Source organism: Cryptotermes secundus, unplaced genomic scaffold, assembly GCF_002891405.2.
Source record: "Cryptotermes secundus unplaced genomic scaffold, Csec_1.0 scaffold400, whole genome shotgun sequence".
Lineage (NCBI taxonomy): Eukaryota > Metazoa > Arthropoda > Insecta > Blattodea > Kalotermitidae > Cryptotermes > Cryptotermes secundus.
Window position 1 is genome coordinate 1,196,001 of NW_019723908.1, and position 25,661 is coordinate 1,221,661.

At 40.3% G+C, this 25,661-nt stretch overlaps 1 protein-coding gene across 4 annotated transcripts in view; it reads left to right on the forward strand.

Moving 5' to 3' along the window:
* LOC111862086 (dachshund homolog 2) overlaps window positions 1-25,661 on the forward strand; it is a 735,944-nt gene that overhangs the window by 346,845 nt on the left and 363,438 nt on the right. For 3 of the 4 annotated variants that reach the window (XM_033750542.1, XM_033750541.1, XM_023847179.2), the window contains one exon: window positions 8,217-8,359. In XM_033750542.1, the coding sequence (XP_033606433.1) occupies window positions 8,217-8,359 (143 nt within the window). The remainder of the gene's footprint in view (window positions 1-8,216; window positions 8,360-25,661) is intronic. The other variant, XM_023847181.2, reaches the window with a different exon arrangement.

Below are 25,661 nucleotides of genomic sequence, written 5' to 3' on the forward strand. Positions count from 1 at the left end.
GGGTGATATCACAAGTTCTATATGCACAAAATAACGGGTAAAATTGTCTTTTCTGTCTTTGAATATTTTTGGAGCGATTAAATATGAGGCGGACGATGTATGTAGCATGCATAGATCCAATAAGGTAGAAAATGTCACCGGAAAATCTGCGTGCCTAGACCTAGATGTGACAGTAATATTACAACTGATCATAGTGGAATAGCGCGTGAGGGTATGGACTGGATCACACCGGCTCGCTGTAGGTGCAGATGGCTGGTTTGGACCTACAGAACTCATAAAAACATCGAGTTTTCAGTGCAGTGTTCTAGTCTTGTATATGTGGTTGGCAGGAAGGCATTCAGCACCTGTAGGTCGATAAGGACGGACCCTCCCTCACCATTTATATTTGACACTAATGGTTTCCCACTATTTTGCGGGAACGACTCTTTACGTCACGCTATTCTGGGATGGGTAAAGGAGGAAGGAAGGGATGTAATCCCCTCAATGCATCTTCTATCCCCCTTCAACCGCCGAGGCGATTGTCTTCATTTCGTAGCTTCACACCCTCTGACCATAACACCTTCAAGAGTGCCGTAAATAAAGGACCTGATCCAATAACTGGGAGTTCTGTGGGGCAAACAGTGATTCATACAATGCCCAGGGATCTGTTTAAATACATCGTGTTCAAAATTAATTAACCGGACAGTGTACGTTGCACGAGGTGCAAAAATATACGCGTGATGGGGAAGTAATTTTCATCCGTCCCCATGCTTCATGTTTGAAACTAAATATCTGAGGTAAATAAACTGGTTCATGATGAGATAGAATAGCAGTTTTTGTTGTCAGTGTCTGGATAAGTTTTACACATACGGTTCAGGTGCTTTGTCTTTGGGCTGCTATAGCTATGAACTTCGTAAACAGTCAGTTAGTTGCAGGTGTAAGCTATTTAGTTAGTCACTGGTTAGTTAATTATTCAGTTACCCAGCTTTTAAATTAATCATTCGGTTATTTATTAATTGAGATTGTCAACTAAATAGATATTTCATTACCTCTATAGATATTCAGCCAGTTAATGATTAAAATCAATTATTTATTTATTTAGCCAGTCCAGCACTAAGTTAATCGCTGGTTAGGTAATCAGGTATTCAGTAAACTATCTACTTACTTTCCTGTCATTTATTTAGACAATGAGTGGGACAATCAGTTAATTATTTAACCACTTAGTTAATTATTCAATTATTTTTTTCCAATGGCTCTCCCAGCCCATTCAGGGCCCAGGCCTCTTCACAGACTATAGGACTCCTTGGACGAGTGATCAGTCTGCCACAAGGCCGCTACCTAAATATAGGAAAACACAAACACAGCATAAACGCGCGCGCGCGCGCGCACACACACACACACACACACACACACACACGAAAAATCCATGAAGTAAGTGGGATTCGAGCCCACGATCCCAGCGGCGCGGCTACTGTGAACGGCAATTTTTCAATTATACAGTTAGTTAATTATTGATGGGTCAACAAAGTAGTTAATTTGTTTGATAGTATTTATTTCAGAAAGAATGGTACCACTATGAAAACTTAAAAGTTGGGTGGGTGGGTGGATAACTAAAATATATCTTAGAGAATTAGGACGGGGTGTTATGGACTAGATTCATCTGGCTCAGGCTAGGGACCAGTGGCGGGCTCTTGTGAACACGGTAATGAACAATCAGGTTCCATAAAATATTAGGAAATTTTTGAGTAGTTGACCACCTGGTGGCTTTTTAAGGTGGAATTAGTTCCATGGGGTTAGTTAGTTAGTTAGTTAGTCATTACTTAATTCGTCAGTCATATTTGTAGGTAGATACTTAGGTAGTCAATTAAACTGGCAGTTACTAATCCGGTAGTGGATAATAATAAAATGGATGGAATGGGGTTGTATGGGCTGGATCGGTCTGACTGAGAATAGGGACCAGTGGATGGCTCTTGTGAACACAATAGAGAAGTTTCCGGTTCCATAAATTGTTGGGAAGTTCTTGAGCAGCTTCACAATTGGCGGCTTCTCAAGATGAACTCAGCTCCATGAAGTTAGTTAGTTAGTTAGTTAATAAGCCGGCAAATTATTTACCAATTTGACTCTGGGTGTTCTACTTACTCAGTTACTCAGCCTCCGAGCTGATTATTTAGTTAGGCAATCAGTCGATAAATTAAAAGGTTAGTCGCTGTTACTTAGTTTTTGTTTGTTTCTTTTTTTTCCTTATAAGTCGGGGGTCAAAGAGGGTTAAAACGGGTTAATCGCATTATCTATTTTCAGATAGCTCTGTTTCTTGGATTTAATAAAGATTGTGTTAGTTATTTAGTTATCTAGTGTCTGAATTGGCCAGAAGAGTTTTAGCTTTCTGAATCGCACGATACATTGCTAAGTAGCTCATCAAGTAATCACACTACAAGAGACCGTTGCGTAGCATCCGCTACTAGACGGCTTTCCTTGCCATTACCACTGTTGCACTTAACACTGCCTGTCACGATTTCTTGACCAAATATAATACAACCCTCGCATTACGGCCGACAAGCAGTTTCTTCCATTTAGGACGTGTGAAGTAGATTGATCATAACCCGTGTCTTGCAATGTTGAGTGTGGGGTGGGGTGGGGTGTCATATTTAGTCGTTCAGTTCTGTTGGTCTGNGGTTCCATAAAATATTAGGAAATTTTTGAGTAGTTGACCACCTGGTGGCTTTTTAAGGTGGAATTAGTTCCATGGGGTTAGTTAGTTAGTTAGTTAGTTAGTCATTACTTAATTCGTCAGTCATATTTGTAGGTAGATACTTAGGTAGTCAATTAAACTGGCAGTTACTAATCCGGTAGTGGATAATAATAAAATGGATGGAATGGGGTTGTATGGGCTGGATCGGTCTGACTGAGAATAGGGACCAGTGGATGGCTCTTGTGAACACAATAGAGAAGTTTCCGGTTCCATAAATTGTTGAGAAGTTCTTGAGCAGCTTCACAATTGGCGGCTTCTCAAGATGAACTCAGCTCCATGAAGTTAGTTAGTTAGTTAGTTAATAAGCCGGCAAATTATTTACCAATTTGACTCTGGGTGTTCTACTTACTCAGTTACTCAGCCTCCGAGCTGATTATTTAGTTAGGCAATCAGTCGATAAATTAAAAGGTTAGTCGCTGTTACTTAGTTTTTGTTTGTTTCTTTTTTTTCCTTATAAGTCGGGGGTCAAAGAGGGTTAAAACGGGTTAATCGCATTATCTATTTTCAGATAGCTCTGTTTCTTGGATTTAATAAAGATTGTGTTAGTTATTTAGTTATCTAGTGTCTGAATTGGCCAGAAGAGTTTTAGCTTTCTGAATCGCACGATACATTGCTAAGTAGCTCATCAAGTAATCACACTACAAGAGACCGTTGCGTAGCATCCGCTACTAGACGGCTTTCCTTGCCATTACCACTGTTGCACTTAACACTGCCTGTCACGATTTCTTGACCAAATATAATACAACCCTCGCATTACGGCCGACAAGCAGTTTCTTCCATTTAGGACGTGTGAAGTAGATTGATCATAACCCGTGTCTTGCAATGTTGAGTGTGGGGTGGGGTGGGGTGTCATATTTAGTCGTTCAGTTCTGTTGGTCTGTAGAAGAGAGACTTCGGTTACGACTCCTTCTTTTGGGATTGAAGCCCTTCGTGTCTTCCTTACTGTTTCTTCGTTCTATCCAGAAATGGGAAAACTCGGAAATAGCGGTCAGGGTTGCCCAATTATTCTAAACGACTGAACTGTCTTACGCAAACTAACTTCATGAAAATCAGCTCTTCTCGAGAAGCCGCCAGTTGCTCACTTACTCAAGAAGTTCCCAAAATATTATGGAACTCGAAGGTCCATTATCGTTTACGCAATAGCCTTCCACTGGTTCCTATCCTGAGCCACATTAATCAAGTCAACACCACCCAATCCTATCTCTCTAAGATCCATCTTTATATTAACCTTCCACATATTTCCAGGCCCGCGTAGTGATCTCTTTCCACCTGGCTTTCCCAACAAAATCCTACATGCACTCCTCCCAATTCATGCTACATGCCCTGCCCATCTCATCATCCTTGACTCGCTTATTCTAATTATACTTGATGAAGAGTACAAATTATGAAGGTACTCATTATCCATTTTTCTTTAATTCAACCCTCTTCGGTCCAAATATTCTCCTCAGCACCTTGCTCTCAAACACCCTCAGTCTATGCTCCTCCCTTAATGTCAGAAACCTAGTTTCACAATTATACAGAACCACAGGAGAAATTGTAGTTCTGTGTTTTCTAAAAATATGAGTGCCTCTGTCATCTACGTAGAGCTAGACTATATTGACACAATTTTCTTATATTTTTCTCCTAGCTCTTCCAAGCAAATTCTGGAATAATTCTTTCAAATGGGTCATCAGCTATTCCCCCCTGTTTTTTTTTGTGTAATTCATGATACAGTCATAATACAGTTTGACGCAGTATGGTCTATGCAGTGTCGTTTATCAGCCCTAGGAATTAGTCCTTAACCAAGTGTCGGGACACTTTATTCGAGCAATAGCGCCGACAATTTCTCGTACACCTGTAGGCAATACGGCTTTACGTAAATACCTTCTGATTATGTACTGATTCCAAAAATTTGCTATCCAATGTCATAACTGGTCCCCTGATTAACACGGATCAATTTCCTCTTTCCGCTGCATCCCCTTTGAAACTTTGGTGTCTTTTATATATACATTTTTTGGTATATTTTACAACGCTCCAAGTACCTCAAACCAGACGACTTCAGGCAATATGACAACTGGTGAATAACGAATTTGAATTGATTTGACAGGAAGCAATCTTGGCGTATTTGAGGTACTATATACGAATTTACATGGAGAGACTCAAATTCAAGAAAACTCCATTCAGGACAACAGGCATCTTGATCGAAATTCAAACGGAGGACCCTCCGAATACAAATTCAGAGCGTTGCCACTGCATAAACATTCTCGGCTTTAGAACGAGCCCACGCCTTAATCAGACAGATGCCAGATGATATCGCAACATCGCATTGCTTCGGTCATCGCTGGACAATGTAAGGTGGGGATAAGTATCCGAACTCACGTCCCCAGTGTTCGAGAACCCCAAAATCGGAGGCGCGGTTATATTATTTTTTGTAATTTATTTAACTACACCGTGAGAAACTCAGTGTGGCATGAAATGATCGGATTCCAGAGAATATTGAATTAGAAAATGTGAGAAGGGATGCCGTTGTGGCCCAGTTTAATGTACTAACATTACTTTTAAATAGTAAAGCTATACCGGCACCAGACCGTGAAGGCCCATATGGTTGTGAGACGTTGAGGGTCCCACATTATCTAGACAATCGGCTCAAAGATGGCGGTAAGGTTTCAGCCTTACGCACCGGCCGCGCTTTACTCCCAAGGAATATTATTTAATTCCTGGTACTCATTTCTATTAGAGGCTGAGTCGATCCTGGGGCCATAGTGCGGCTGGAAGGATTAGGTAAATTGAAAAAAATCCAATGACCTCATCGAGATTTGAACGCCGCGACCTTCCGGCTTGTAGCATAGCCCCTCAACCAACTTTACTTTTACATTTTAACATTTTATGTTTCATCAATATCCGAACGCAGGTTGCTTGTATATTTATGTTGTTACACCGTATTCTGGGAAGCTTATTAAACCTCCTATACAGAATTGACACCCCTGTATTCATTTCAGTGTGGTGGTGGCAGGGGATTGTGTCCAATCCTCTCCCCGGTCTTATCTGCCAGTATAGCGATGCAATGGTCACTGTTTTATTTGCTCTCGAGTGTCACTATGTCATCTTCTTCTTTATAGCTCTAATATAAGAAATAGCTCCAGAGTATATACCATTCATTTCCCCAACCCTCTGTTTTGTATCTGACTTTTATACGTGTCTTTAAGTTTGAGATTAACTCAAACCAAGTTATGGCATAGGGGATAAAAGTGGTATTACACCCAGGTAAATCAAAGGACAAGGTAACTGCTTGAATTACATCGAGTATTCTTATCTCGTTAAATAACTTCCTGAAACACCTCACTACAATGGCAACTATCGAAAGTAACGATAAAGTTCTAAATCGATATTTTCACTCGAAGTCGAAAGACGACTTGGGAGAATCGAGGTAGACGGTTGTTGTATTCTGGTGTGCGATACAGGTTAATATCAAAACAGGCTGCACGGCGTCACATCAGAGAATAAAGTGATCTTAATATTCATCTCCGTGAGAACTGAAAATCTCACAAACTGGATGCAAACGGAGAATAATATTTGTGTGGAACTAAAATGGGCTTAATGTCGGTTCCAGGCTTTTGTAATGATGGTGATACATTTTCGGGGTTCTGTTAAGTTAGAACATTTCTTTGTTTATGTAACCATCATCTGTTGAGAAATAATAATATTATATTTATTTATTATTTCGGTTAATGTAATTAGTTGATTGTAGATTCAGTTGAGATCAGCCTGTCATGGGATTATACAAGCAGATAATTTTGATATTGTCAACTCATAATGCATTAATTTTTACACACATAAACAAGAAACAGTGTACCCTGCGGTGTCTGCCATCCATTCTTGTGATCTGGGTATAATTATGTTTCCAGGCGTCATTTGATTATGATTTCTATATTTCTCTATGTAATAATACAAATGCCGTCGTGAATGCAACAATTTATTTTGTTGTAGATCTTTGTCGTTCCTTCCTCTACACTACAAAGAACTGCAACCAAATAAATTGTTGCATTCACAACGGCATTTGTATTATTACATATAGAAGTGTATAGTGCAACAGGATGTTTAAATATAATATAGTAAACTGGTTACTAAACTTTGTATTATGTTTGACTTGTTTTTACTGCAAGTTCTACTGAGTCCTTAAATTAAAAAAAAGAACTTGGTCGCTGATTATTAATTGCTTTCAGATTTGTGTATAGTTTAATTTATATTACTGCTGTACTAACCTCATTCTTTTATTTGTGTTCCTTTATTTCTCTCACCAGTTCTCCTACCATGGTAATATCCTTTTGTTACACAATAATATTCGGATACACAGTGAAACAAGAATTGTATATTAATCTTCAAAAATCTTAAATTAATACTCGATTTAAAGGGTAACAGAGTGACGAGTATTTTCATTATTTATTAAACCCCGAAATAGAGATTGCTGTTTCCAAACGACCATTTCGTTCTTTACTTACTTACATATGGATCTGAGCCCTTCTTCAGGAGAAGCCAAATCTGCAGCTACTCAAGAAGGTTCTGGACTGAATGGTAGCAAGAAATTTCGCCCTTTGCCTATTTGAAATTCTTAAATCAATATATCCCCGTTCAAATATACAAGACTTTGATAAGGATAAGGGAGGTTATTTACTCATGTAACTGTGGCAGCTACCGCCCTCACATCGGTTAAATTTCCGGGTTTCATGCTTAATAATTTTCTACTTCAGTAAAAGTAATTCGCTTAGTGAGGGGTGGAGTTCAACTGGGCCCACTCGGCCACTGATTGGCCTATTGTAGCCTGCCCCGGGTGATTATGATATTGGAGAATTTAATGGAATGAATATTGGAAGAGGAAACCGAAGTACTCGGAGAAAACCCGCCCCAGCGTCACTTTGTCCACCACAAATCCCACTTGACCAGATCTGGGATCGAACCCGGGCCACCGCGGTGGGAAGCCAGCGACTAACCGCTTGAGCTATGGCGCGACCCTGACTAAAGGTAAAGGTAGAGTTATCCCTGTAACAGGCCGGCACATACGGTTGTGAGACGTCGAGGAACCCACATTTTCTCTAGACAATCGGCTCACACATGGCGGTAAGGTTGTCAGCCTTACGCGCCGGCTGTCCTTTACCCCTCAGGAAGATTGCTGATACTCCTTTCTGTTGGATTCCAAGTCAACCACAGAGCTATAATGCTGCTGGAAGTATTAGGTACAATGAAAAAATCCAGTTACCTCATCGGGAATCGAATTCGCTTCCTTCCGATTTGTTGCATAGTGTCTCAACCAACTACGCTTCAGCATCACAGAAATATTTACTTCTCTAACATTGTTTTCTATCTAATAGCCATTACACCTGTGATGTTGTGTACCTGATCGAGACCTGAAACCTTATGTATGACATGTTCCGTGTACACCCGCCACCTCGGTCCTGATCCTGTCTACTAACGCGCGTTCCTCTAACCACAGTAACTCTCTGCTACTCCGCAGCTCCAGGCCTGGGCGACCTCCGAAGCGGGCAACTGTCGGTCTCTCAATCGCTGCTAGCCACCTCGCCCAGCATCACCAGCAGCTGAAGAAGCACCGGCTCGACAACGGCGAATACCCGGGCTACGAGAATGGACATCTCGGCGGTAAGTACAGTGCGATCATTACAACAGGTTCAAGGGAAAAATGTTGCTGTAGTCTACTAACTTCGCCGACAAGCGGCGGTCGCTCTGTCGGTATAGTTCTTTTGCGGACTAAAACCACCGAGTTTTTTTTTGTTTTGTTTCTGTACGATGGAACTATCACGAACTATGACCATATATTTACATAAATCATGTATTTATATTATCTTTAATATCCTGGGTTATAAGAATAAACTGGGGGGTTTGCATCGTCATTTTCGTAATTGTTGATGCACGAGTATAAATAAAATCAAACTCTCTGTCTCCATATAAAATGTTACATGCACATCTGCGGTAGTTTATATGGGATAAATCAGTCGGAGCATGAATCTTAGTCACCCCTCATTAGTTACGAATTTAGAAGTGCCCATGACCCCAGTGTCCGAGCAAACGAAAGCAGTTCATGCCATATACCGCGCAGCCACTGTGATCGGCGTCCCTCTTACTTGTAGGGCATTTTATTAATTTAATGCTCCTTCTTCTGTTATTGTTCTTGTCCTACTATTTTGCTGTGTGGTTCTGTTTCAAACCGAGATTGAACGGCAGTGAACGAATCGACATGTGCCACGTGACAGATGACCTGTATTTCTAGACCGGCATTGCAAACGCATCATAAGGAACCTAACCAAAGAAACGTTTAATAAGATGTACGGCAGAACGAAACATTAACCGTCACGAAATGTAGCTTATATTTGAAATAGTAACATCTGACTCATTACTTATTAACATGAGAAAGTTCTGATGATATAATTGAATAAATGCAATAATGTAAGACAAAAGACCATAACAAGAAGTGATGTTGGGGGAGGGAGGGAAAAATAAGAAGGGTGGCGAACAGAAAACAAACTTCCTGGACATTAAAGGTGAAAGAGCGCATGCGCCTGGCATCAAAACACGATTATGAAGTTGCAGGAATGGCGATTATTTTGTTGCTGCAGCAAAAAATTGAAATCGATGTTAATATGAGCTTTTGTGGGGGTGAAGTGTGAATTGAGAGAAGTAAGCTTGCAAGACCACGCCTCTTTGGTTCCATCTCATGGATCTAGGTAAGTAAATAACTATTGTCTGTAGCTACAGCCTGCTGAGGGAATTCAATACAAGAATGTTTGCTCGCGTTAAATTCTTTGCAGCCCCCTCCACAGTACGAGAAGCACCTCTTATATAAACTGTTTCTAATTGTATTTCCTTGACACGTGTTTATGAACTCCTTTCTTCTCCTCGCCTGCCCCCTACTCTCTGACCACTTTTCGTCGATACAAAAACAGGAGAGAAGGCAGGTATGTAGATTCACGATTGGTCAATTCTGCTTCCGTAGAAGGGGATTTTCTGTTTCACTTCATTAATGTTTCTATAAGAAATCGCCAAATAATTTCTTTTGCCTGTTCTAACACTACAGAGTCTGACTTTGCAGGCAGCAAAACTGGGACATGGAGACAACGTCGCAGACATGGCGAAAGAGCGCACTCATCGACCGCAGAATAAATTAAGATATTTTATAGAAATATAAGATTCAGTTTTCTAAAGAATTCGACATACTTATTTACTTACTTACTCATGGATTAGGCCGCGCTATAGCTCAAGAGGTTAGTCGCTGTCTACCCACCGCGGCGGCCTGGGTTCGATCCCGGGTCTGATCAAGTGGGATTTGTGGTGGACAAAGTGGCGCTGGGGCAGGTATACTCCGAGTACTTCGGTTTCCCCTGCCAATCTTCATTCCACCAATTGCTCCACAATCACCCTCACCTATCATCTGGGGCTGGTAAAATAGGCCACAAGTGGCCGCAGTACAAGGGAGTTAGTCCCACCCCACTAGCAATAAAAAATATTACTTACCAATGGAGCTGAGCCCTTCTTGAGGAGCCGTCAATTGTGCAGTTACTCAAGAATTTCCTCAGCATTTTATGGAAAGCGAAGGTTCATTATCATGTTCACAAGAGCCCTCAACTGGTCCCTATCCTGGGCCACGTCATTTTTCTGTAGAAAAGAGAATGAAAATCATGAATTAGGTACAGGTTTTTTCGTTCATAAGAGAATCGTACCAGCAGTTAAGAGGGTAGAGTTCATTTGTGATAGGATATCATAGTATATAATATTAAAAAGTCGCTGGTGTTATATCATCCTTAATAATGTTCACGCCCCAACAGAAGATAAATTTGATGACATAAAGAACGCGTTCTATGAATAACTAGAACATGTATTTGATAAATTCCCGAAGTATTCTATTAAAATTTTGTTAGGAGATTTCAATGCCAAAGTAGGGAAGGGAGATATTTTCAAACCAATGAGTTTGCATGACATTAGTAATGATAATGGAGTAAAATAGAAGAATTCGACATATATATAAATAATTGGTTTCGTTGCATTTGTCTAATTGTATGCCGGAAGTTCTCGTAACATGTACTGAGAGAACACCCAAAGGGAAGACATGAATTTTTGACTCCGTTTGAAAGGCCACTAGACGACGTAGAAACAGCCTTCTTCAAGAAAGGACACTCAATAATTTGATATACGTCAACATTTATTTTTATTTTCCTGTTTTTTCCCTTCTGTCACCTTATATCTGATGTTTCTTCGTCGTCTCCTTCTTAGTTTGCTTTGCTTCTTTGCTTCCTGACCTTGCTCCTTATTCTTTTCCTCTTCTTTGACCTCTTTTTTCATCTTATTCTCGAGCCCCACAGCCTTCACCGGCTTTTTCCTCTCTGCCCTCTTCCTTGTTTCCTTTTCTTTCCTTCTCTATTTCATATCCTCTTCCTTCCCACCGTTATTCCCCTCCGACCCACTTCTTCTCCTTTGCCTTCTTCTGTTGCTTCCACTTCGCCCCCCCCCATCATTCTTTGTTCCTTCTGTTTCACGTTTTTATCTATTTAACATTCTTCTCATATCGTATTTCCGCTCCCCATTCTTCTAAATCATCGTCTTCTCCTTGTTCAGCTCCTTTGCTCCTTCGTTTTCCTGTTCCATCTATGCCTCCTTATTCATGCTCTATTTCTCCTCTATCCCTTCTTCCTTGCCTCTTTCTGTGCTTTCTTTTTGGTATATTTTTCTTTCCCTTTTGCCCACCCCCCTTCTGATGTGGTGGCTAGGAATATACTCACTGAATTACACAAAGACCTCCAGTACAGGAAATTAACCCCAGGTCTTATGACGTAGCTGACCGCCGCTGCTGTGATTTCAGATTCTGAAAGGATTAGCTTAAGAAGATGAAGACGAGGACACTGTCAGTTGTCTAATCTCTTAAGTGAATAACAGTACGTACGTTACAATGCGTTTAGTGCTGAAGACAAAACTTTGAACGGTGTAAGATGAAACTTCTGAGCCTCTACTTGTCATTAGATTGCAAATGTAGAACACTAACAACATTAGCAAAGTTCTTCTTGATAAGAAAATAGTTTCTTAGCTGATCAAGGAATTTCTTGCCCTTTAGGGAACCCAAAAGAAACCATTTTTAAGTTCACAAGAACCCGCTTCTGGACATTATCTGAAACCAGAAGAATTCGAAGAAAGCATTCTTTCTGGGATTTGGCACCGTGTATATGTGGTGTTAACCGACGTTTCGGTGGAACGTATCGCCTCCATCTTCAGGGTAGAAGAAAAAATATAAGAAATCTGCAAGCGAAGAGACCGTGAGAACCGGTAAAAAAACCGATACGTTCCTCCGAAACGTCGGTTAACACCACATATACACGGTGCCAAATCCCAGAAGACTGCTTTCTTCATAGTCACCGCCGTGAAAGCCTCAAATCTTACAGAAGAATTCGGTCTATATTTACAAATCTTATTTCTTTAAACTTTATTTTAACATTACCTTACAGTCCTTGCCTAGATTTCTGATTGATATCATCCCTTTCAGACTTTTTTAAACATACTAATGTAACCGAAATTGGATTGCAGTATTTTTATCAGTCATTTCCTTACGGAGGGGTAAAATTGAACGACTGTGCTAAAAGGGTTGTGTTTTATCCGTTAAATGGAACGATTCATGTTGTGCAACTGCGGAGCAGTCCTGCTTCCTGAAGGGTTGTTGAAACAACTTCCCCTCCTCCTGTTAGTGTCAACATTCAGTGGTGTTGTAGCGCGTCATGGAAGGTGATTGCTGAGTGTCAGCGTGGCTGACTGCTAGCAAAACGCAGCCATCACATAGCCCCAAGGCTCCGAGCCATATTGATTTTCATGTCACTAGACTGCCGACATGTGGACCCTGCTCAGTTTGCGATATGCGAAAACTTGAATCTAATGACGAGGTAAGACATGTGTCTGTCTATCCTGACTTGCACGCGAATTATTGAAACTCTTGAAGAACTTATGACGCCTGCTCTCCTTAAAATGCTTAAATCCATATTCTGAGACCAAGGGAAAGTGTAAGGAATTGTCCAGTGTAGTGATTTACTTCTGTATATAGTTTCCATACGTACATAACCGAAATAGCATAGTATGTATGGCGACTGGCTGGACGACCGAGTTGTCGGAATTCGAGTCCCGGTGGGGTCAAGAATTTCCTCTTTTCCTAGTCCTCCAGACCGGCTCCAGGGCCCACTCAATCTCCTATCCAACGGGTACCGGAGGCTCTTTCCCCCGGGGTAAAGCGGCCGGAGCGTAAAACTAACCATTCACCTCCAACTAGTGCTGAGGTCATAAAATATGAATATATACATCCATTGCCGGAATAACTTGAGGAAAACCACGCATGACCTCAGGATAGGCAACTTCCCAGCCCGCAAATCAAACACCTACCCAACACAAATTTGAAGCATTGCCGATACCCTAACCTACTGAGTTTTCTCAGTCGTAGAGGATTTTGATGATCCCGATTGTCGTCCCTTCAGGGTTCTGTCCCAACATTTGCCTTGCAGAAGCGAGAAAATCCACGAACTTCAGTTCTGATATCCCACTCAACGCTACGTAAATTGTGAAAATGAGATTGCATTCTTAAATAAATTAAAGAATAATAATAAGATCTAAGATTTTGTGACGATGGTATATTAATACAATTATTGTGTTTCTGGACATTATCCATCGTCCTGTCCCTACCCAGAACACACACCGTTACGGAGACCGGAAGGACCATGCATGGTGTCCAGAAACACAATAATTTTATCAATATACAATCATCCCAAATTATATGCCTTATATATAAATGAAGAGAGACACCAAAAACCAAAAACTGATGCCGGAAGCAGCGTCATCAGCAGCGACTTGAAGCACAGAGCAAATGATGCTCGAGATGGTTCAACTTCGTATAGCAACAGGCGTGACCAGAGTCGTTTGAACGGCTGTTGTACTGCGATGTGGAAAGCAAATGGGAAAAGTACCACATTATCACTTTTCCTGGATAGTCTCTTTCCAAAAACAAAGACACAATGTATGCGAACCAGAAGACAAGGAAGAAGACGTAAGAAGATGCTGGATGACTTCAGGGACAGAAGAGGATATTTTTATTTGAAGCAGAAAGCTCTAGATCGCATTAAGTGGAGGAACTGTTTTGGAAGAGACTGTGGACCTGTCGTATGACAGATTACTGATGAATGAATATACATAACAAGAATGTACCTGACATAAATTCCAAATTTAGGAAAAAATTCGGAGCTCGACACTAGCTCTATCGATTGGATCAAACTTAGTAGATTCCACCTGAAGACGGAGACAGAATCCAATCTCCGAAACGCTCTGTTTTAAATAGAAAATAGGAAGATGGATAATGTCCAGAAACACAATATTTGCAGACCGATAGTAGTGTCACATGTATATGTCTGCGTGACTAATAATAACGGGGTTTTGGATTGGATTGGATTGTATTTACTGACCCATTCTTTAATATCACTCGTAATCACAATCAATTACAATAACTCGAAACAATTTTTCAGCCGAAGTTGCTTAATTGTGATCTGGTCTGATCCTTCTCTATTCTGCTCTGAACTACGATTGGTCTGATCTACAGCCGACTTCTGATTTACGACTACTTCATTCTGATCTGAACGACCCCTTATATAGCTTATCAGTATCCATGAAAATGTTCACTCCTATCCATGGAAATGTGTTCCTTACCGAGCTGGTTTCCAAGAATCCACCTCCATGAAAACGTGTTTATCAACTCGTCTCCTAGCAATGGGTCCTCATGTTACAATAGTTTTTTGTTTTCTTCTTAGAATATATAAACAATATGAACATCTGACACCACGCTTATGCTCTTATTTATGGTCCGTTTAACGATAGACTCAGTTTCCTATTTTACACAGCATCTAACTGCGTGTTGACAGGTAAATAACAATTGAAAAGGACGTGGAAGGAAACAGTCGAGACCTATTCACTAGGGAAGACTGAGGAAAACTAAAACAGATCCTATTGGTTCTTAGTTTATGAGTGTTTAAAAACAATTTCTTAAGGACCTCAGTTGTGGTAGGATAAGTGTGTTGAATTTAAGAGAATGTGGATATTTAACGACATTGCTTTAACTGCAGAGTTTACATGACTTAGTGAGCTGAAAGGATGAGAGTAGATAATGAGAATAATTTGAAGTGAGGCAGTCATCGTCTCATACATATCATAATTCTTATAGTAGTATTCCGAGGGCACGGAAAGACGAAGATAAACCTCAGACAGAGACAAACAGAAGAGTTGCTGAATAGATGTCTATAAGGAAAAGTGCTCTTGACAAGGGCTGTCCATGTAAATATAATTGAAGGCTACAATGAGTACCAGGAATCATCCGGACAGGAGGGTGGGGGGGGGTGGCCAGCGCGTAAGGCTGACAAATTTACCGGCTTCCGTGAGCTGACTGTCTCAAGAAAATGTGGGAGCCTCGACGTCTCACAACCATATGGGCCCTCACGGCCTGTTCCAGGGATAGATTTACTTACTTTTTACATGAAATATTTTCTAAACACTTTCTGTAAAGTATTTCCTATAAGATTCGGAGTTAGTTGAAACGGAGGGAAACCTTAGCATATTGTAGCGTGCCGGATATCCGGAAACGCAATTACAGTGGGCCGTTGCCTAGGAATACCTTAAGCAACAAACGCGTTTCCCCGGAGATGAAAGGACAACAGAGGGTTCGTTGCATGACAGCGGCCGAGACCAAGGGCTCCTACATGGTGCGCTCTATTCCGTCCGAGAGCAGGTTATAAAAGTCCAGCTTCGAAGGGACCAGACAGACAGTTGAGTTCTAGAAGTTGCCGAGAACAGTTCAGTTTGCCTCTGACATCACAAGAGTAGTCAGCCTTCAGTTTGGCTTTGACTGTAGCACAAGGAGTAATTGTGGTACTGCAAGTGATAATAATTGTACTCGCGAGTGTAAAAGTGAGTGTCCAATAAACATATTCGCTAAATCCGAGACCTGCGTGAATTTATTTGTCGCGTTACGTAGGCAACACTCGACAATTTATTTCGAGGAATAGAATTTTTCTCTCGTCAGTTCGATAATCAAGACAGTCCGAGCCTAGAAATTAAGGTAAATCATTCCTAAATGATCCAGAACTGATGTCCATTTTACTCATACAACTGTGTTCTCTTAGCAAAAAATGATTTTCACACAGCTACAATTTTCTTGTATAGGCCTCGCCACGGAATCATGAGTTATCCTGAAACTGTCCTTTTCGGTTCGCTTGCAGATTAGCTTTTGTTTGGCACATTGCAACTAATTTACTCCAATTAGCTGCACTATGCTGCCACCCCAGTCTCTGGTAGGCTATATTAGTGGGGCTTCAGTCATGGCGTTAATGGAGATCACTTTCAGCTAACAGTAACCTATCGTATCCAGTGACATTGTAACATGGAATTAGAGCTCAATCACAAAATTGTTGCATAGTTGAGGAAAGTGAAGGAAGTTACGCTTTCGTTTTCAATCCATATTGTTCTGGACTGAATTTATTAAAATTTTAATTTATGTAAAAATAAAATGAAGAAGAAACACTTGTCCTCTGCGATATGATGTCATGTAGCATGGTAAATAATTACTGGAATTTTGCAAGAACTTTCTGCCTCTATCTTCACCTTGGCATATTTTGGTTACCGTCGTAAGAAAATAAATTTCAATACATATTTCACTTAAACACATTACTATATGACTGTGGTGTTTATTTTAGGGGTTAAAACTTTGTGAATTGTGCAGATAATATAATAAGACAATTTCTTCAAATTTCGCCAAGTCTTGCATCTTCGCTACCTACAACCGACATTTTGCGTCTAATCTTGCAGGTGGAAAAGCACAGTATGTTCAGCGAAACGTGGCGACAGTATTAAAAGAAAGTGTCGCTGTGAGAAATTGCGCGAGATTATAACCGTGTTTCTTAAATGCATCACCTACAATATTAACTACTACTACCCTGCTGCGCTTTGGGCACTGCAGTCCATGATGAACCTTAGCCTCTGTTTTAAGGCGCGTCCACATTACTCGTGCTCGTGTGACTCGCTATGCTCGCGAGTAATATGGACGATATTTCAAGTCACGAGACAAGCAATTTTTAAATTTTTAATTTAAAAACTATAGTTATTAACCACAAAATGTACTTATTATCCACACTTAATGGATAGATTGTATAATTATTGGAGTTAAATAAGAAAAAACTACAGTCAATAAATTAAAATACGACTACAGCCTATACACACTACGAATAAATATACGGATCCTCACAAGCCGAAGCCTGGCGAGTAACTGAAGTAGTGTGAACGAAGATTTACGAGCACAAGTAAAAGCCAGACGAGTCTCCGGACGAGCACGAGCACGAGCACGAGCACGAGTAATGTGAACGCGCCTTTAGAGTTTCTTAAGCATGCAGATAGTTCTGTAAGACTCCTAGGGCGGTGGATCAGCCCGTCGTAATGCCACTACATACACAGGACAACACAAACAGAATAAATTCAAACGTCCATGCCTAGAGCGGGATTCGAACCCACGACACCAGTGTTCGAGCGAGCGAAGGCAGTTCATGACTTAGACCTTGCGGCCACTGTGATCGACCAACATTATTATCACGTGATATTACTCACTTAAAATCTTATTGTCTGTGGTTTTGCACGGTGTAATCTGTTTTCATATAACTGAATTCATTGTATCTCTTTTGATTATACAAATGAATTACTAAGGGTTATATAATTTCAGAATATACTCGTATATGTCTGGAAAGAAGCTGAAAGCCTTGCAGTAGTTCGTATCGTTCACTATTCTGTATAACTACTGTTTCTTTTGCGCCAAGTCATGGCTCAGCCCAAAAAATTAAGGATTGAATATATTTTGAAAGTAACCCAGATGACTTAGAAAAAGTGCTGACGACTATAAAACGAAAACATTCATAATTGTTCGTAACTTAATATGTAAATTGCTCTTTTCTACTGTAGTAACATTTTTTTAATTCATATGAAACCATGCTTAACTGCGAAATTACGTGAACAATTTCTCTGTCAGCATTCACATAGTTTTAAATGTTTTGTAGATGGGGTAATATTCCATCTAAATGCTATGCACGAGTGTTGGATTGAGTTAACTCTTTAAGGACTGAATTTCTTCTGAATATATGACAATTCAGTTCGTACCTCACAGGAAACATTTCCGCTACAGAGACCAACCGGGTAATACTGTAGAGGGAGACGATATCTGTTTATCAAAACACACTGATACATTTTGTGGCCAGAATGCAAGGTTTTAATACTTTAAAGCGGTTGGGACTTCAAAAAGTTAACAGTGCGTAGAAAATGGGAGAACCTTACGGTGGCAAAGTATGGTGTACCTCATTGCAAATCTCAGACTCTATGGTGGTGTACATATGATGACTATGATAGAAGCAATGAGTGCATGCACGAGTATAACATTTGGAATGACGGTAAATTTGTTGTTGTTCAGTTTACGACATTATCAATATCCCATATTTTATAGCATAGAATGACTTTAAGGTTGGTGAATAATGAGTTAAAGGGGATATTCAAGGAACCAGTTATGACGTAATCGGGGAGCTATTCAGGCATTTGCCTGAAGAGACTGAAGAAATCCACGTAAAATCTCAGGCTAATCAGTGTCCTTGATACAATTCTACAGTTCCAGAAACTTACCAATACTGCTTTGTGAAAGAAGGGTAAATTTAATACCGGGAAGAAGGTGGAAGGTAAGAACTTGTTAGAGTGAATCTTCAGTAATAGACCGTGAGGGTGGGAGGAAGATGTAGGTGGTTCAGGATAGCGTCCGGTGATAGCATTTAATGTCAACAGTGAATTTTCGCGTACTACGTAAAGTTTATTAGTTAGTCTATTTTACTTCACACCAAATTCCATTACGTATGTTCCTTTCCGTGGAACAAGAACTGTTCATTTGGCTATGGGGCAGCTACGCAAGCACGAGAGGATACTACTAAAACGAATCTAAATTAATTTGATTTGTTTCATTCTAGTCCGTCACACTAACAATATTACAAATGATAAAACTATTCCGTTCAGCGTGACTCTTAGGATGATACGAAGTGAAGTGGTAAAAGCTTCAACAGTCACACTGGACGGAATTGTTTTATCATTTGGAATCTAAATGAATTGATATATAAGGGTGAGAATTGGATTCATCTGTCCCAGGATAAAGTGAGAGCTCTTATGAGCATCATAACTTATATTGGAGTTTCGTAATAAACGGAGACTTTTTGGACAGCTGAGAAACTATCAATTTATCAAAGACTTGTTTTCATGGAGTCGGTTATTCATTTGAGTTAACACGTGAAAATTATTCTTGGCTACGGTTATTGAATTATAACGTAGAAAAACTTTGTAAAACAATATATACTATTATGTAATACATAGTTATTTACTGTATACGTAATTTATTCATAATGCATTATGTACAAGTACCTAAATTACTTTCTTTAATCTAATTTAAAATTTGGGATGCTGATTAAATTCTGGCAAATACTTAATGTTAGAAGTATGACAATTGCGAATTTGTATTGGTTGTGTTCCAGGCACTAAAACAAAGTCACTGATGTTATGTACTGTACAAACAGACATTAACAGTACGTACATTTAATACCCAGTATGCTCCAAACATTTTGCATTGCACTGTACCCAGTTGAACGCCGAAGTACTAGCCGTTTGGTTGGCTGGCTGTTAAATGACTATATATATATATATATGTATGTTTGCGGTCAGAGGCGGCGGCGCTGTGTTGATTGTGTGAGTTGGTGACTTGCTAATGTACACATATCCGTCAATTTGTATACATATAGTTACAGCAGACCAGGTTGCATATGCTCAGGTTACCCAAGACTATTCTAATTTTAACAAAAAATAAAATTACTTTTCCATCTCCTATATCTGTGGATATAGGAAATAATAGACAAATGTATTTTCATGTATGTGCGTACTTATAATAGCAGAGATCCGGCGTTGCGTCTCACAGCGCTGTAGTCAAGGCATGAAGCCAGGACTTGTGGCAACAGATACCCTGCTATTGATGCTCACGAACTCGTTATAGCTGATTACTGCATTCACTTACAAATGGCTGTTTTCTCAATTCTTTCTACCGTTGCTGTTTGTTTTTTCTTTATTTCATTTTCTTTTTATTCTTATTTAAACCACTCTTTTCTTTGTAAGTTTTGAGGTTTTCACGGCGATGACTATGAAGAAAGTCGTCTTCTGGGTTTAGGCGCCGTGTATTCTTCGTTTTGGCCCACGTTTCGGAGGAACGTTCCTCCGAAACGTCGGCCAAAACGAAGAATACACGGTGCCTAAACCCAGAAGACGACTTTCTTCACTCTTTTCTTGTTTTTCCTTTTATATTTCTTGTCTTTTCCCCCTTTTTGCTTTATTTTCTCTTTGTTCCTCAATTTTATTTCTCTCCCTCTGTTTCTTTCTGTCTTATTTTTCTCCTTTTCTTTTATTGCTCTCTTATTCTCCTTCTTCCTTTCGTTCTTTCTGCTTTCCTTTGTTTCCCTCTGTTCTGAAATTCGTATTTTATTCCTACCTGTTCCAGGCCATCTCGACTTATTCTTACGTCTGTAATAATCTTACCATACTGTCGGTATTGCAGAGTGCTGCAGCTCTAACCAGGCACTGTGCTTCATTATTCTCGTATTGATACTTCTGGAATTCTATAGCGAATTGAGTATTACAGTTGAAAGTGTATCATGCCGAGGGGTGTGGTGCCATTGTGAACAAGAATGTAATATTAAGCACGAGTTCATATTGAAACACGCAACGCAAGGCAATATTGTTAGTTCAGTGCACACCACGTAATGTTCATACATATCCTAATGGTTTGTCTTATGTTTCGACAGCAATAAACCTTACACTCTTGTAGCAGCGCTCGGAGAATTCTTCTAAATGTGCGTGACTTTCCGCTACTGCACGGATCTCTCTCTCTCTCCGTCCCTTTGAATAAAATCCGTTCTAATGCATGATATCAAGGACACATACAGGGTGGACCAGTGGGGAAAATGGCACAGGCCCCTGGCCTAAGGGTGGGGGGATGCACGCGGACTCTTTATTTAATTTTAAACATTATAATAAATAAGTAATAATGTGGAAATTCAATTTAACTGAACTGCTGATTTATAATTTTCGGCCTTTCATGCATATTCTTCCAATGGAAAATCTGAAATTTTAAGCATTAAACGTATTTATGTGTTTATGTGTCTGTCGGGGTGGGGTGGGGGCTCACATTTGTGACTGTCCCCGTATCCATTTCACCTTTCTATGGGCCTGTACAGAATTATTACGAGCTGCATGTTCAGAAGCGTTAAACGAATTGCATGGATCACAGGCGTTTAGAAGTCGATAGAAGATAAGCGAGTGAAAAGAGCTCCTCCCCACTTATGGAACTCGGAAATTTATTTTTAATGTTTTCAGGACTCCGCCACTGGATCTTATCCTGAGCCAGATGAATCCAGTCCACATCTTCACACCGTATTTCTCCAGCATATTAACTGATATTGTGTTTCCACCTGACCCTAGATATTCGAAATTGTCTGCTCGCTTTAGTTTTTGAGGCTTAAATTTTGTATGAATTCCTTGCCTCCCCATAAATGCAATGTAACATGCTGATTTAATTTCATTTTATCTGGACATCCTAAGAAAACATCTGTTGAAAACTACATATCTTGATTCTTCAGTTTATTCAGTTTTCGCTATAATTCTATTATCCCCCTTCTACAGGAGCCGGGATAGCTCTGTCGGTATAGCGACTGGCTGTGGGCTTGACGACAGAGAGGACGGATTTCGAGTCCCGGTATGATAAAGAATTTTCTCTTCTCCACGTCGTCCACACCGACTCTCGGTCCCACCAAGCCTCCTGTCCAGTGGGTACCTGGGGCTATTTCCTTGGGGATAAAGCGGCCGTGGTATGAAGCTGACACTCACCTCTAACTACTGCCGAGGTCAAGAAAATGTGGACCTATACATCCAATCTCCCATTAGCCTTCATGGCATATTGCTTAATTAGTTAAGCAAAATGACAACTTTTTTTTCCCTTGGCACTACAGCCCCAGTGGGCCTAGGCCTACCTCCATGAAATTCTCCGTTCACTTCGGTTTTTCTAGATCTTACACAATCGGTAGGACTCCTTGGGCGGGTGATCAGCTCGTCGCAAGGCCTATACCTGTACACAAACAGAAAAACGCACACACACAAACTAAACATCCATGCCCTGTGTGGAATTCACACCAACGATCCAGGTTTCTAAGCGAGTGAAGACAGTACATGCCTTAGACCGCTCGGCTACCGTGACCGGCCCAATGACAACTTTACCGTCACATTTTTGCGAGTGAGATGGGACTAAGTCCCTTGTACTGCGGCCACTTCTGACCTACTGTACCAGTCCCAGATGATAGGTGAGGGTGATTGCGAAGCAATTGGTGAAATGAAGATTGGCAGGGGAAACCGAAGTACTCGGAGAAAACCTGCCCCAGCGCCACTTTGTCCACCACAAATCCCAATTGACCAGACCTGGGATCGATCCTGGGCCGCCTCGGTGAGAAGTTACCGTCACCTTTCTATGTTTTAGGTCAAAATATTTTTTTCTCTACAGTGCTCCATTGATGCCGTAGGAAGTGCTACATGAACATTCATTCATCTGCTACGTGTATACGTGTAGCGTGATCCGGCTTGTTACATCAAGTCATGTACTTCGACATTCCGTGATTTAAGGCAGTTAAAAGCCTACGCTATTGTAGACGTGCAAATTAAAAAAGGGCACAGAACTCTGTATTGTTCATCTAATCCGAAGCTATTATACGAGTCTCCTTCACTCCCGCCTTTTTGTAGGGTGTGTCCCAATCGGAATCTTTGTATAGACGTGTGCTAATTTTATAATGCCGAGCCTTATGACTTTGTTGTTACGTAAGAATGAGATAATTTACGTAGCATTATTGTACATATATATCTATATATATGCAATTACTGATGTAACTCTGACCGTTCCCCACCAGGTGCAACGTCATAGAAAAGAATTGGCAATTTCCTTTTGAAAAATCAACCCCAAGGCAATTGACAAGTTTGCTGTCGAGTGCATGGGTTCGAGTCCGAGGCACATTATTTCCCCATTACTTCCTAGGTAAGAAAAACATTAGGACAGTTAAACAATGGAATATGACCACAACGAATATGTAAACTTCTCATCTTTTAGGGTAAACATGACGACTCAACAATAAAAGGAACATGACAATGAGCTTGTTAACTTCAAATTTTTACAACAATTATTGTAACAAAACGGTAATGGGACCGTAATGATAATGAGTACGTAAGTTTTTTTTTTATTTATAGTAACCATGAGAAGCTTTTACACTGGGAAGTAGCGTTCCAGGGCAGAAAAATCTGCACTAGAGTTTCGTTAAGTATGTTTGTTACGCATCTCGCCATGTTGTACTACTAATTACAATTACAATTACAAGGTCAATGCCAGTGTCACGGAAGTACCTTCTATCTCGTTCGCCAGCCCTGAGAACATTAAGTGACGCAACACAGAACACCAAAGTCTGAATTACGCACAAAACATAGCTCTATTATGGAAAGCATTTACTGTAACAAACTTCATAAACCTGGTCCTGTGAGGTAGTAATGTGTTTTGATGAAGAACTGAAAATGATAAGATAAATTCAGTTCAATACTTATTTACTTAGGAGATGAACTCGACAGCCGATGGCCAATTATAGAGTCAGCATGAACACAAGAGCAATAAGACAATAAAAGGACAAAATAAACAAACGAAAATGAAACACCTATAAATAAATCAGCTAAGTTTGTTTATATTTAAACGCGAATTTGTAAAAATATCTATATGACAACAAATTACATTCGCAACAGAAATACATCCGGATGAAGGGGAACTGAACTTGGTGGAGTTAATTATATTTTCAGTAAGGACACGAATGTCGACAATGAATGACGGGGGTATGCGGTAGCGTAGCTGGTTGAGGCACTACGCTACAGGCTGAAAGGTAGCGGGTTCGAGTTCCGATGAAGTTATTGAATTTTTCAGTTTACCTCACCCTTCTAGCAGCACTATGGCCAAGGGTCGACCTATCCTCTAACAGAAATTAGTACCAGGAATCTCCTGAGGGTAAAGGGCGGCCGACGCGTAAGGCTGACAACCTCACCGCCATCTGTGAGCCAACTGTCTGGAAAATGTGGAACCCTCAACGTCTTACAACCCTATGGATTTCCATGGCCTGTTACAGGGTTAACTTTACCTTTATAATAATAATAATAATAATAATAATAATAATAATAATAATAATAATNCAGCACTACTACTGATCTACACACTTTACAGTTCAACTTAACACACGCACTAGGGTTCTCAGTCTTCAGTAGCCGTATCCTGGTAACAGATTTTAACACAGGAACTGTAACAGTCTCGTTTAGTTACACACTCCAAATATTACTTGTTAGGTCTTCTCTTCGCAGCCAGACTCTCAACTCCACTGAGCTGTTTACCGAGCCGTTGCCTAACAATGAACTATCCCGGCTTTCAGGCGTCATATCACAATACTTTAAAAGTCATAATGTTATAAATATCCTAAATAATTCAGTACAGCCTTCATGTAAGAGTATTTTTTTCCAATTTTTATTCGCAACATATTTCTTATTTTGAATACCAGCTGCAAGACCTGTAACATTGTCAGTATCTCGGATTATAGAACATTGAATGGTAAAGCATTATTGATATATTTAACTGATGAAAATCACGAAAACTCATGACAGTCTGTGTCCCAGTCGAGATTGAAACAAGCCACCTCCCAAATACGAGCCAGAAATATTGCAGTCTGAGCCACGTTACTCGGTGAATCGAAAGTTAAAGACAAGATGGAACTAAAAGTTTAAATCTATGGTCTGCGCTTTGAGGATCATTTTACTAAGCTCTCAGCGTCCAAGCCTACACAATATTAGGATGACTGGTGGGCAATGAATTGGAAATGTTTTGTGGCATAAGGAGGGAAATTGCTTGGAAGGACTGAGGAAAACATCATTCAGAATAGACTGTGTACCGGCTAACATTCAATCCCAGCACTTCCCTAATAGGTCTAAACTCTTCCTGGTACAGCAGCCTGCAGTAGCGTAGTTGGTTGAGGCCCTATGCTGCAAGACGGAAGGTCGCGGGTTCGAATCCCGAGGATGTCATTGGATTTTTCAATTTACCTAATCCTTCCAGCAGCACCATGACCCTGGGGTCGACTCAGCGTCTGACAGTAATGAATACCAAAAATCTTCCTGGGAATAAAGAACGGCCGGAGCGTAAGGCTGACAACCTTACCGCCATCGTTGAGCCGCTTGTCTAGAGAAAATGTGGGAGCCTCGACGCCTCACAACCCTATGGGCCTACATGGCCTGTTACAGGGATACGACTAAAATTTAAATAAAAATTATTAGTAATATGTGACTCCAGGGCAACCAACATAAATAAATCAAATATATAAAAAACGTCCAAATGATAGAAGGAGCATTCAGCACAATATAGCAAGCAGATCCATTGGATTACAGAGGTCATTTCTGGTTTGCACTGTGTCACTAATGTTAGAGCCAAACAGTAGATAATAGGTGTAATAGCAATACAAATAATAATAGCAAAGTAATAATAATAATCCTAATATCAATAACATTGTCACGCGGTATAGGGTACGTAATGTCTATGATCGATCGAGCACTGGTTTCGTATCCCACTCGAGGTATGACTGTTTATACGCGTTTTGTGTATTTGTGTTCTGCTGTGTTGATAGAGGTGCTTACTGTGTGTGCGCACGGAAAACACCTCGCTGTACTGTCTCAGTGTTTCGCTGAATTGTTTGATAAACTTCAATCAGGAAAA